At 40.4% G+C, this 13558-nt stretch overlaps 1 protein-coding gene across 7 annotated transcripts in view; it reads right to left on the reverse strand.

Annotated features, from left to right (window-relative positions):
* Positions 1–13558, reverse strand: part of srpk2 (SRSF protein kinase 2) — a 73134-nt gene that overhangs the window by 44676 nt on the left and 14900 nt on the right. The window contains exon 1 of one of the 7 annotated variants that reach the window (XM_026175327.2): positions 1898–2657. The exons of the other annotated variants lie outside the window; for them this stretch is intronic. Coding sequence (XP_026031112.2) covers positions 1898–1935 — 38 coding nt within the window. The 5' untranslated portion in view covers positions 1936–2657. Of the gene's footprint in view, positions 1–1897; positions 2658–13558 lie in introns of those variants that run through there. 7 annotated transcript variants of the gene reach the window in all.

The raw sequence follows: 13558 nt of genomic DNA on the forward strand, positions 1-13558 counted from the left end.
TTCTTTGGATGTCAATTTTCTTGTTTATATGCAGAACCTCTACAGAACTACAGCTCTGGTCATAGGAGATGCTTGCAGGAGTTAAAGGAGGCAGCAGTGCGTGCATGAGTGCAACTCTTTGGCGTTACCTGCCGTGGAACAAGAGACTGCTGCATTATTCTTGATTACAGAGAGACTGCTGTGACCCAAACAATGGAGGTAGGAAAATAAAAACTGGACAGAGTAATGAAAGCTGTGATACTGTATATTTGGAGAACCCAAGGTCAGGAAGCAGAATTTATTTGTTTAGATGCTATAAATATGACGGTTTACATGCACATATTCACTTTTATCACCAGCCTATCGTATGTGTGTGTGTGCATCTGATGCCATTTATCAATTTAGTTTGTGAGACCAGTAAAAAGCCACTCTCCTCTGTGCCCAACTGCCCATGTAATACTGCCTGATATTGTTACTGCCCATTTACTTTAGCCCATCTACGTGCCGACTGCGCCATATGTTTTAAGTGTGCCAGTCTGGGACCTGGCACCAAGTTGTGTGGATGGCAGTGGCTCTGCCTGATCGTACTTGGCACGGCATCACTAGCTACCTGAGTCATCCAGTCTGCCTGCTCCTGCCCCCCAGCAACTGTCAAATCGAGCTCTTTCCGCTCTTTTCTGCACAGTCAAAATGGGAATGTGGACCTCTCCCGATTAGATCTGAATGGATATATGTTCTCATGCATTCAGTTAAAAAAGGAAAAGAAAAAAAAAAGCTTTTGCAAAGGTTCGCTTTTAGTTTGACTGCTTGGAAACTACCAATAAACTGAGCTTTTGCTCCCAAACATTTCTCTCATCTTTACTTCCAGAACTACGCAATCAAGACTGGCTTTAAAAACCGGGATTACCTCAGTAGCCCTAAACAAACCAACATACCAACAAACAAAAAAAGCACTGTGTTCACTTTGATCCTGTGGGGTGACTAATTAGGTACGAATAGGTACAAATTATTAAAGAGGGCACAATCTTGACTGAACGAGGGTGAGATAAGGAATGCTTAGCCCTGATGCATGTAGCTGTCATTCAGCGTAGTGTATCCTATCCTGGCAATTAGAAAAATGTACGGTGTGCGAGTTTCTGTGTATTCAATTAGCCAAGGTGTACCATGTCACTGATAATGCCTGGTGACCTTGCTATTAACACTCATCATTACTGTTTGGTGATTTGGTATGTATATTTACAATGAATTTGCAGTTCATCAAATTATGATTAAGCTGCCTGGGTGTGAGTGTGTTTTGCAAAGAGGTTGTGTTGTGTCCGAAGGAGCAATCGATCGGGAATATTATGCACTAAGGTGCGTCATGTGGTTATCTGTTGTCTCGCACTGCTGCTGAGATGCATTGCTGCTGCTGCTGGCCGTGCTGATGTTGACGTGTGTTGACACTCTTGCTGTGTAAGCTCTGAGCTCAAGCACCACAAAGAGACTGCGTGTGTTCGTATGTGCATGTATTGTTGTCACATAGGAAATGTTACGGCCTCGGAAGGCAGCGTGAGCTCATGCATCTGTCTACAACAGTGTGTGTGTGATCGAGATGTGTTATGTACTGTACATGCTCATATGTGCATGCAGAAAAGGACGCTCTGTTGAAATGTTACAGAACCATGCAACAATAAACCGTTGCATTTTTCGCCCTGCTACAGTAACTGCTTAGTGACCCAGACAATAGAAGGAACCAAGGCTGAAGGAACGGAGACAGAAACAGAAAGAGAAACAGAGAGGAGACAAAACATGGAGGTGCTGAGGGGGATGGTGGTGGTGGAAGAGGCTCGTGGGAAGAAACAAAACGACATGCAAACTAACATATCGAGGCAAAATGAGAACAGTAATGAGAGAGGGAAGGAGGAAGATGAGGTGTTACCTTTCAGGGGACGAGGATTTCTCCGAGTTCACGGACATGAGCGGTGCCTGTTAGCCGCTCTCTGGCCGAGGGACCACAGGAGACGGCGAAATGGAACAGAAAGCTCCTTTTTCCCCCACACCTCTTGTTTTTTTGCTCTTCTCTATCACCCCCGGTTGTTTGTCTGAGTAAAGGAGAGGAGAGGGTTACTGCCTCCCCTCCTTCTCCTCCTTCACGTCTTTTTCCTCCTCCTCCTCTTCCTGCTCTTCCTTCCTCTCTGTCTTATGTCCTCTCACTCTAAAGAGAAGAAAGGATGGGGGACGAGGCTCCACAGAGGGCGATAAAAGAGCAGCTACTGTGCAGTGCACAGTCTGTGTGTGTCTGCCTATGTCCCTGTGTGTGTGTGTGCGAGTTGAGAGAGAGCAGCAATGTCAGTCAGGCGCCCCTCCTCATGTCTGAGCCTCCTTCCTCCCTCCCTTTCCTTCCTTCCTTCTCCTCCTTCACCTTGCCTCTCTCTCTCTCACTTTCCCTCCTTTAACTGAAGCACCTTTTTTCTTGTCTCCCTCTTTTCTTTGTTTCCTTCCTCTCTGGTGTCGCTGGTTGAACCGGGTGATGAAATCTATTCACAGGCTCTCGATCCACAGCGTGTCTGTCTCTGTCGATGCATTTCACCCTTTCCTCTCTGTCTAGCTGGCTCTGTCAGGCCTTCTGCAGCTCTGCACAACAACAGAGCCCAGAGCAAGGCGGAGCATTCCACTTTCTGCGCAGGCAGAGGGGGAGTTGGCTTGTCACACTGACAGAAAAATGAATGCACTTCTCCTTGAGGCATACCCTCCTCCCCCGTTTTCCTCTATTACATAGTCCAGCCCCTCTCTCTATCGCTCTCACAGTCTTCCTCTGTCTCTCTCTCTTTCTCTCTCAATTGCCTTATTACAACATCCTGTATCTCAGGGCAACACAGCACAGATCCCCCCCCCCACACACACACACACACAAAATCTGGCATCTTTTCTCAATTTCTCTAAACCTAATTTCCACCTCTGTTTTTTTCTTGCTCGTAAACGTGCGCCTCGTACTTTTCTGCCCTCTGTGTGCCATCTCTTGGGGCAGATGGGTCTGCTTCTACATGAGTGAACAGCTCACAGAGAGGTAGCCAGAGGGTGCGCCATGATGGGGGGTCTGTGTCTTTCTCCCAATCTGACCTCAATATTGCTGTGTGGGTGTGTGGAGAGATGCGTGCACGAGTGTATGCAGGCTTGAAGGGACATTCTGGGGCTTATTTGGCTGATTAGTCATTAATCATAAAACTGCTTGCAGTTTACACTGTCTGTATGAAACGACACTGACTTGTTTGGGCTTATATCCATAAAGTGTTTAAAATGAAGAGAGATTCTGATGGATTATTCAGCTGCGATGTGTTGTTCTTAACACGGTTGCACACCTTTAATATCTCAGTGTTTTTTTAGGTCATCGCAGGGAATGTTGCAAATTAGTAAGCATGGCTGCTTTGACGTTACAGAATGTAATTAACTCTGCACCAGCCTGATGTCATAACTTCTTTTGTATGGCAATTCCATCAGGCTACTGCACAAACACATCTAGTTACTAAATGTATGGCTCTATGGGTAGCAGCTGGTTGGAAGTCGCCAGTTTTGTTCAGACCACATTAGCTACAATTATCAGATAGATGGCCATAAAGTTATCTATATTCATGGTTCCCACAGGACGAACTGCACTGAAAACTGACAGCTGATTTCTCTGAACTTCAGTATGTACCCTCAGCCCCGGCTGAAAATGAACTGGAATCACTTTGGTCATCACTTTGTTTTTGGACACTAACAGGGGTGATTTTACCGAAAGCTTAATTTGGAGTGAACAAAACGAAACATCTACTAAATGATGAATAACAACAAAACATGATCATGCCATCACAGTACCATTCCACAAACATCGTTACAACCAAACGATCTGTGACTGATTTTATAGATGCTGCAATAAATGTGTTTTCTTAGTAAGCGGTCGAAACATCTGAGAGCCATCAGATGTATGAGAAAAAGAGCCCGAAAGAAAACCAGGAACACAATGATCCTCTTTCTCTCCCATCTCCATACAGTTCCACTTTCCCACATAAAAGGACTACATTAGGCACACATGTCTCAGAGCCAAACTATTGTCCTCATTCTCTGTGGATGTGGGCCAATGGGGGGTAAAGAACACTCTCAGACTCAGCGCATCCAGACAGCAGGAAGAATATTGAGCCGATATGAGAGAGCGCACTCAACTTTTTATTCACTTCTTTTCAATAACCATTTTTGTTTTTGTTTTTATGGTCACAGGAGGTGGGGGAGGGTAGCCGATGCCCACAGCAGAACAAAGGTGTAAGAGTATGACAAATAGGTTTACATACAGTGCACATATTTACCCACTCTGCCCACTATTGTTAGGTTATGCAAAGGAATGACTGTGAGAGGAAACCAAAGCAAAAGATTTAAGCAGGGATCACAATATCAGAGCGAATGAAAGGGTAATCATTTCCAACTATTGTACGGCTAAAATATTTATTAATGCCAACAAATATTGGCAATCTGAAAAATCTTACAGGCAAAAACTTTAAAGTATAAGCAAAGGCTCAGCTTCAATGTGTAGATTTGAAGATGAAGGTGAGAATTTTTCAGTTTTCCCATAATTCTTATTATAGACCTGATGGTAAAGCTTGGAGTATAAAATACAGCATCCTAAATGATTCTAGGTAAATGTTTAAAAAACAAAGAAAAACATTAAAAATGTAAAAAACTTTTGTAGGTTTCAGCTTCAGTGACAAGATCAGTGTCCTTTTCTTGTTTTTCTTTCAGGTGCAGAGCTTTGAAGTTACAGGCTGATCATACAAAACAGGCAAATTGGAGATGGCAATATAGTGACTTGTATTTTTATAACTTTTAAGGGATACATACAACAGACTAATTTTTTTAAAAATGAATAATGATCTGTTAGTACCTACATTTTAAATGTTATATATGAACTGTGTCATTAATCCATTTTAAGCAGGGTTCCTTTAGTGACCAGACCCCACCGATCCTTTAATGACTAAGTACTAAACAGTCCCTATTTTGTATCATGTGGTTATTTTCCTTTCATACATGTCTTTCTGAGCTGTACACATTTCCACAGTGGGGTCAGACCACAGAGAAATTCATGGGTGCCATCACTTCTAAATCCTCCTAAATTTGATGGGTCCATTGGTACAATCCTGATGTCACCTCTTCATTGAAATAAGTCTTATGTAAGGCATGTATACCTTATTCAAGTAAATCACACATTAACACCTGAGTACACACACACACACACACACACACACACACACACACACACACACACACACACACACACACACACACACACACACACACAGTAGTATTTCACTCAGGGCATCAATCTGCACACTTAAAGTCTGATTCTTGTTCTATTTTCAAAAGAAGAAGGAGCAAAAGAAGAATAAGAAAGAGGGAGAGGGAGGGAGATGATGACTCTCATGAGCAGATATATTTTAGGAGCTGGTATTGAGGTTGCTGGGAGCTATCTTTAAGCGGCCTACTTCTACTCACTGCTTGGTGAATACTGGGGAGAGAAAAGGGGTTTATATAGGCAACACACACTCAGACGTAGACACACACTGGTCTTTTTGCAAATTGCTTCTGGACATACAGTATGCTAAAACAGAGGAATACAGACAGAAGTCAGAGCAATCATATACACAATAAGCATATTCATACACAATGTGCACCATACGTGCGTGGTGGGGGTATGTGTGTGCATGCTAATGCAGGCGAGTGATATGCTGTTACTTTAACAGTGACTGTGCTTTTTGTGTCAGCAGGCTTGTTTGTGTCTGCAGAAACACCGCCCCCAAGTGGAATCACACACACAATCACACACACAAAACAACCTGTCCATGAGTGTGACAGTATGGATGTTTAGACCAGCTTGCAAACTCTAAAGAAAACGTCCAAGTGCCAGAAACTGCAGTTCGTCTAATGACCACCTGAGGCTGACTCCAAAAGAAAGCCAGTACACACATATTTAAAAAACAGTTTGATCTAAAAGAAAATGAAAATGGCAAAATATTATTTTTCCACATATGGCAACTCGGTATAAGCTTATTCGTAGTATAATGTATTGTGTTTTGTTGCGTATCTGAAATTTTCAGAACTAAATTAAAAACCGTGTACATATAATTGATTTATTTTTATTACCAATAACACAGAATAACAAGATGGTTCTGCTTTGAAACAGAGCTATGCAGATTACTTTGAAAATTGTGTTTGTGCATATGAATAAAATACAAAGTAGCCAATTTTACTGAGCTGTAAAACATAGCTAGAGCTCAAAGTAGAGCTCAATAGCTTGAAAGAAACAGTAAGCCTATCCCAGCTCAGTTTGGCGTCGCGACACATATTCATCCTTTCATTCTTCAATTGTATAACTTGTAGTAATGCATGACTAAATAAAGATTCAAATGTTAAACTTCCGTCACCTCCATATTTGGATTCATTTGTTTTTCTTTTGTTGGAGACACAGCATAAGAGCTGCGTGTAACTCTGTAGCTGCAGTTCTGTAACCCCAGTGTTTGCTGAAAACTTAGCACTCTGTCCTCTTGTCCAAATATAGTAACTCCTGCTTCCGAAAAACTGAAACCATGGAGGCTGAAATGCTAACACTGTGGCTTCAAGCTTTGCCCAAAGCCAATGGGTGACGTCACAATGGCTATGTCGAATTTTTTATATGCAGTCTATGGTTTGGACCAGTTGGAGCCTCCGATCCGCAGTTGTGCAGACTGCCATATGGATCAGACTCAAACTGCAACACGTGTCAAAAATAAATACAGGAGCGTTGAGCTTCACATTTCCTGCTGCCTAAAGAACTAGATCACAAGTAATTTACAATGATGGGTGAAACACACAAACTGTAAAGTTTCTTTTTTTTTCCTTCCATTGTTTTTTTGGTTTTTTTTGGTAACAGAAAATGACTCATATCTGCAGACCTGACAATGACATCAAAGGTAACTCTAGCTCAAACAACCCTGAGATTCTGGGTTGAATCACCTTTTTTATTTTTAAATAAGCAGTGTAGGACATAAATGACTCAAACATCAAACCAAGTGATATGAATTCATATCATTTGAATAACCTTAGACTTATGTGATCATTTAAAAAAAAGCTGTAAATTAACAATGCAGAACTCTGCTTATTGTTTAAATGAACTTTAAGATACTTAAATAAGCAAGTCAGGTGAAAGAAATATTGGAAGGGTAAAATGAGGTCTAGCGTGGTAATCACAAACGTTATACAGCAGGCCTGGCAAAATCGCTAGCCCGACGTCCCGGAGCTAGCGATATCTCCGGTCGGGCGACCAAAATCTATCTCAGCCCCACCCGTCGGACTATCATATAGCCTGACCGGCTATCGCTAGCAATTTTGCGAGCCCTGTACAGTAAAGACTATTTTCACAAATGAGAGTCCAGCTCACTCAGAAAAGCAGAGCACAAGTTGACCTATTAATACAGGCGATGGCTCTTTGTTACTTAAATTGAAGCCTGACTGATACAGTGTTTAAGAGCAATACCAACGCCAATATTTGGTCAGTGAAAATCTCATATATCGGCTGATGTCTTATCTTTTTTTCTTTCAGACACACACAACTAGGGCTGCCACGATTAGTCGACTAGTCACGATTACGTCGACTATCAAAATCGTCGACGACTGATTTAATAGTCGACGCGTCATTTGAAGCTTTGTAAGATCCCAAAAGCAGGAATAAGTAGCAGGATTTAAGAGTGTAATAACGGACTGAAACAGAAGATGGCAGCACTGCATGTACAAGGATGCCAGCTGCCGTTAAACCCCGAAGAAGAAGAAACTGTGTCCCAGAATTCATAGCGCGGCCCAGCGCAGTTGTCAACAATGGCGGCAGCTAGTTAGTTTTAATATTACTCTTATTATTCTTTCTGGGTCACAAAATAAACGTTTAACATATTTTCAGGCGAGAATGTAGCTGTGTAAACCTCAAATATCTGCTCAGTTTATCAGGACACCACATATTTTCAAAAGCGCTCCGACGTTTTCGGAGGTGTCTGTTACCCACTAGCTCGATAGCTAGCCGGGGGCCATGAGAGCACCGGACTCCCGGCAGATCGTTTTCAAACCCACCGCCCTACTCAGGTTAAACATATACAAGTCACTTAGATAACTTAAAAATGTTATTGTTTGGCTTTTTTCAGTATTTTATTTGTTCCTGAGTAAATCGGCTGAGTTTATTAAACTCCACCGAAACAATCTGCACATTTAATTAGAATTCAATAAACTATCATCTTGTCTTTATTTTTAGTTAGCACATACCTTAAACACTTAAAGCTGTAAGCTAATGATAGTTATATAAGAGCAGATGCTGCTGGTGCAATAAGCTGTACTTTTACATTCAATGGATGATGATCTGATTAGTCGACTAATCGCAAAAATAATCGGTGACTAGTCGACTATCAAAATAATCGTTTGTGGCAGCCCTACACACAACATAAATAGATTTCTATAACTTTTGTTATGCATAGATAATATGGATATGCAGTTGCCAAATAATCTTGTTTTACTGTCACGTCATGGTAGGGCTGCTCGATTATGGCAAAAATGATAATCACGATTATTTTCACTGAAATTGAGATCTCGATTATTTGACGATATTTATTTAACCCTTTAAGACCTACTATAGAACCAAGTCCGCCAGACCTTATATTATTTTTTTACATGTTGTAGTGCCATTTGTGGGAGCATTTCAAGTTGCTAAATAACTGTTATAGCCCATATTTTAATAATATGTATGCATTAAGTCCATAGTAACTACATTAATTGCAAAAAAGTGCAATAAACTACAAAAAAATTGAAAATCGTTTTTGTTTTGTTTTTTTACATATATTTCTACTTGGAGAAATTTAAGAGGTTTATCCCTCAAAACTTTAAATACAAAAAAGTTGCAAAAAATAGTTTACAACAACAGGAAATTTATTTTGAGTGTCTTCATAGTTTTATTTTGGAGATACACCAATTTTTATATACTGCAGGAAAAAAACAAAACAAAACAATCCTATGATGCAAATTTGCAAAGAAAACAGCATGTGCATCAAAATAAACTATTTCCAGCAGTGCAATTCGAGTTCTAAGCATCCCAGAAACTATTCAGAAAAGTCAAACATGACCAGTCTAGGCTTTTAAGGCCTACAAGTAAAAAAATCTACATTTCCGTGAAAATGACGTCACTTCCGGTTTCGGCCAGGAAATGGCGGACATGCGACAGTTCGCGCTGACGTCTGTTTCACTGTGGGAAGTGTTACGAACAGCTGATCGGATCGGCAAAGCGTGTTTCTGGAATATTATGTTTTTGTTCCTGCAAGAGCTTTTTATGCAATTTTTGCAAAGCTTTATGTGGAACGAAACCGTGACTGAGGACAAGCTGATGGCATAAGATGTAAGTACAACTCCTCCGGTTTCATATGCAAAACAAATTATTGCGCTAGCTTATGCGGTTCAGGTTCTACAGGGATTTAAAAATAGTTACACAAAACGGAGCGTGCTGCTCTGACCGGCTTTAAAGGGTTAACAGTGACTTTAAAAAATAATATAAAATAGTGTGCAACACCACTGAAGTTTTTTTGTTTTTTTTTTACCTCTCTTTTCAACCAACAGCAGTCACTCTCCTCTCCAAATAACATCTGCTTAGCTTTCCGAGCTTCCCTCGGGTCCTCTTAATCAGCGGTCTCCAACCTTTTTTGTGCCACGGACCGGTTTATGCCCGACAATATTTTCACGGACCGGCCTTTAAGGTGTCGGATAAATGAGGGAGGGGCTAATAATCGGCTCAGTCATTTTTGATGATCGTTGAAAGCCCAGATCGTAATCGTGATTAAAATTCGATTAATTGAGCAGCCCTACGTCATGGCATTTCTCCCATCTCTTCTTGACTTTTTGAATTTTCAATTATCAGCTATTATATATGCAGATACTGATATCTCACTACATTAGTTGGGCTCTAATTCAAATAATAATCAATATAAACATAATCAATTGGCATCACCAAGTTCAAAAAGTCTTTTTAAGGGTTGCCTGGATCATGTATTCACATATAAGATATGTACTGTTTAAATGGCACAGCAAGCAGTGTCAACAACAGCATGCACATCACAAATGCAGTAGAATTATTTTAAAACTAAGCCCTGTTCCGAGACATTTGGACTCCTCATGGGTTTGGATCTTGCCTTGAACCTCCCCCCCACCCCTATTTTTCTTCCTACTCATCTCCCATCATGTTTTTTCCAGTGAAGTGAAAAAAAGTGTACAGCTCCTTCCCACTACATGCACACAAACACAGAGAGCAGCACGCTGGTCAGGGCAGAATGCTTGCAATTCCTCCAAACATACAAAGGTAAGCAACTTGCACTTTCTGTGCCTCATTACCCGGAGAAAATCCAAACACTAGACTGATCTACCTGCTCCTGTACGTTTGGGAATCTGTACTTGCAATTTGTAAGTTATATGGTCATAAATCCCTTAACAGCGCCATGTTGTGGGAACAAAACTTAAAACATTCATTTTTTTTTGGTATGAAAGGTTGAAGGTAGAGCTGGGCGATATGAGATTTTTTTCATATCACGATATGTTTTTTTCATTTCAGGCGATAACGATATCTATCACGATATAAGCCAAATAACTATATTTGTAAGATTTAAATGTGCCGTTGCTCACAAGTAAAATGTGAAATAATCAGCAGCTTGTTTTTATTTAAATATTTATTTCCCATAATAAGTTCAACAGGGTAGATGTACTTAAGGAACATGAGACTTTTTCAGATAAATAAAGGCAAATATTGCAAACTACACAAAAGGCAGCCGCTAAAGCGTTTAAGTTTCAAAATAGAACAAATGAAACAGACTAAATTGTCAATTCCACTTAGAAACAAAATATTAATTCTAAAAATAAATCTTAGTTTGTTTTACAGAAGAACAGACAAAACTGACTAACTTTTGTCAATATCAAATAAACTGAGAACTAAAAGGAAATTCTCAATCTCTCCTTGTTGTATAGCTGAGCTTTTCAAACAGTTTTAACAGTTACTTTAGTCTGACAAAAGCCGAATGACGAATTAGCGCTTCCAGTCAGAGACTGAGGCTACGTCCACACGTACACGGGTATTTTTGAAAACGGAGATTTTCCGTTTTCGTTTTAAAAAATAATCCCGTTCACACGTAAAGGCAGAAATGAAGGAAAACGCTGCTATGAACATGCCAAAGCAGCAGGTGGCGCTAGATTCCTAACCGTGCAGAAATGTTGGCCAATCAGAAGTCTAGAAGCCTCGGTGGGAAAAAAGTAAACAAAGCTGGGGCATAGAAGCAGAACCGAGTCGTATGTGTGGAGGGACAGTAACTGTGTGTATATGTAAGCATTTAAACACTGCAGAGAGTAGAATTAACAGTAACAGTATTGTAGAAATTCATTTCACCGAAACAATAACGTGGCGCACAGTGTGACGCATGCACCAGTTTATTGTATTTCCAGACTTGCTTTCGGCACAATTTACAGTGCATGCTACTCTGTTTTTTGTCAGACTTGAAATAGCCGAAACACCTTCACCCTACGGAACTTCTATGGCTCTTCCGTTCGACAATCTCTCCGGCATTGGAACCATCATCTGTTTTCTCTTCGGTCACGCTCGGTTGATTTTTCTAGTCGGCACACTCATTTCCTCCATTACCCGCTGGCTGCTTCCCAAACAAACACACGTGCGGCTTGGCACTTGTGCTGTACATAACAAGTCACGCGACGTGACGCTGCGGCTGTGATTGGTTCGGCTCTGCGCTACTTAATTTGGATTGGCTGACCTTTTTTTTTTTTTTTAAGAGGACAAGAGCGGCGAAGTCTATCGCGATAGCTTAATTTCTCTATCGAGTAAAAGTTATATCGCGATACATATCGTTATCGTTCTATCACCCAGCTCTAGTTGAAGGTTAGGCTGATGGTTAGGGCTGAGTGTGTTAATGTAATGGTTCGAATAAGGACCAGGAAACCAATGTAAGTGTGAAGGGATGAAAACAAATCACAAAAAAACCCCACGGCTCTGTGTGGTTTTCTTAGAGCTTATTAACTAAGTGGTGCCTGTTTATTTAATGAGTGAGCAACCTGTGACCTGTCTTCCTGACCTCATCTGCCTCACCAGATGGAAATTTAAATAGATTGTATCACATGTGGGGTTGGGTAACACTTAACACCAGCCTAACCCACAAAATGGCTAACTTCATGTTTTTTAACGCCCTTTTACCACGCTAATTACGGAAAGGACAAGGACTTTAAATAACAACACTTATTGAAACAAAGATGCCAGCGTGATCAGTGTACTGCTGCTGCTGCTGCTGAAGGAGAGAACTAACTGGTAAATTTAAGGGGCCCCTTTAAAAAAAAACAAAAAAAACCCTGAACATTTTTAGTGGTTTTAAGGGTTGAAAGACACTTTATGAATCACACATTCCTCTTGTCCACAAATAAATACTGCATGTTCCACATTTGGTGAGATAAACAAAAGATAAATGCTGTTCAGTGATTTACAGTGTGGCAAAAAACAGGAGAGGTGGTAGTAGTGTCTACAAAGAATCCATTTACCAAAGACCAAAAACTCAAACATGGATGCCCTCTACTGGACATAACTAGGATTGCAATACTGAGAAGAAAACCTGCCGACAATACACTTTTCACTTGATAGCAGGAACTCGTGATGGGATACAAGGAACCAGGGAGAAATAAAAGCAACACTTTGGGAGGTGATGGAAGGATACACAGCCTGTATTGTTAGAAGGCAAGGGGAATAGAAGAAACCAGCTTGGCCTGCGTTTCTAACTGCACAGCGTTATTATAACAACCATGCACTAGAGAGTGGATGTGGCCACTACTGAGCGTTATGTCAACACAGTGATTAGGATATTTCCCCTTTGTTTATTGATTATTGAAATGGTTATTGCCATGATGTCACTGAAACTGTCAGCGAATAGTGGACAAATGTCTTTGTCAGAAAAAATGTGCCTCACATGACCTATGCAAGGAATTGGAATAATTTAAGAGAGATATGACTTCTGTTTAAACTCAGCCATGTGCAAAATTGACCATGACGCTTCCTGTCATTAGTTACGTTTTACTGGCAAGAAGACAAAACCACAAAACCGTTTAACAGATAACTGGCAGCTCTAAGTTACAAGAAGGAACACACTACCAGAAAAAAAACATTATCCTTTTCACACAATAGCAGCCATGCAACAGTAATAAATAAGATATTAAAAAATATGAGATTTATGACACAAACTTGCTTAAAAAATGTTAGAGCAACCTGAACAATAACCAACCTACAATAAAATGAGAAATTAAGCAAGAGGAATATAGCTAAATCAGAATTAAATAGAAAAAATTGCTACAAAATATAATAAATCATAAATTAATAACAATTTAAGAGGTTATAATATAGTAATTCAAAAATCCCATATATGCTGCTTTCCACACAGACAGAAATACCACATTTAATACATTTGTGCTCGGGAGCAATTCCGATCTATAGGAATATAACCAGAATACAACCAGCTCGCAAACAGTTGAGTCACCC

Source organism: Astatotilapia calliptera, chromosome 7 (genome assembly GCF_964374335.1).
Source record: "Astatotilapia calliptera chromosome 7, fAstCal68.1, whole genome shotgun sequence".
Lineage (NCBI taxonomy): Eukaryota > Metazoa > Chordata > Actinopteri > Cichliformes > Cichlidae > Astatotilapia > Astatotilapia calliptera.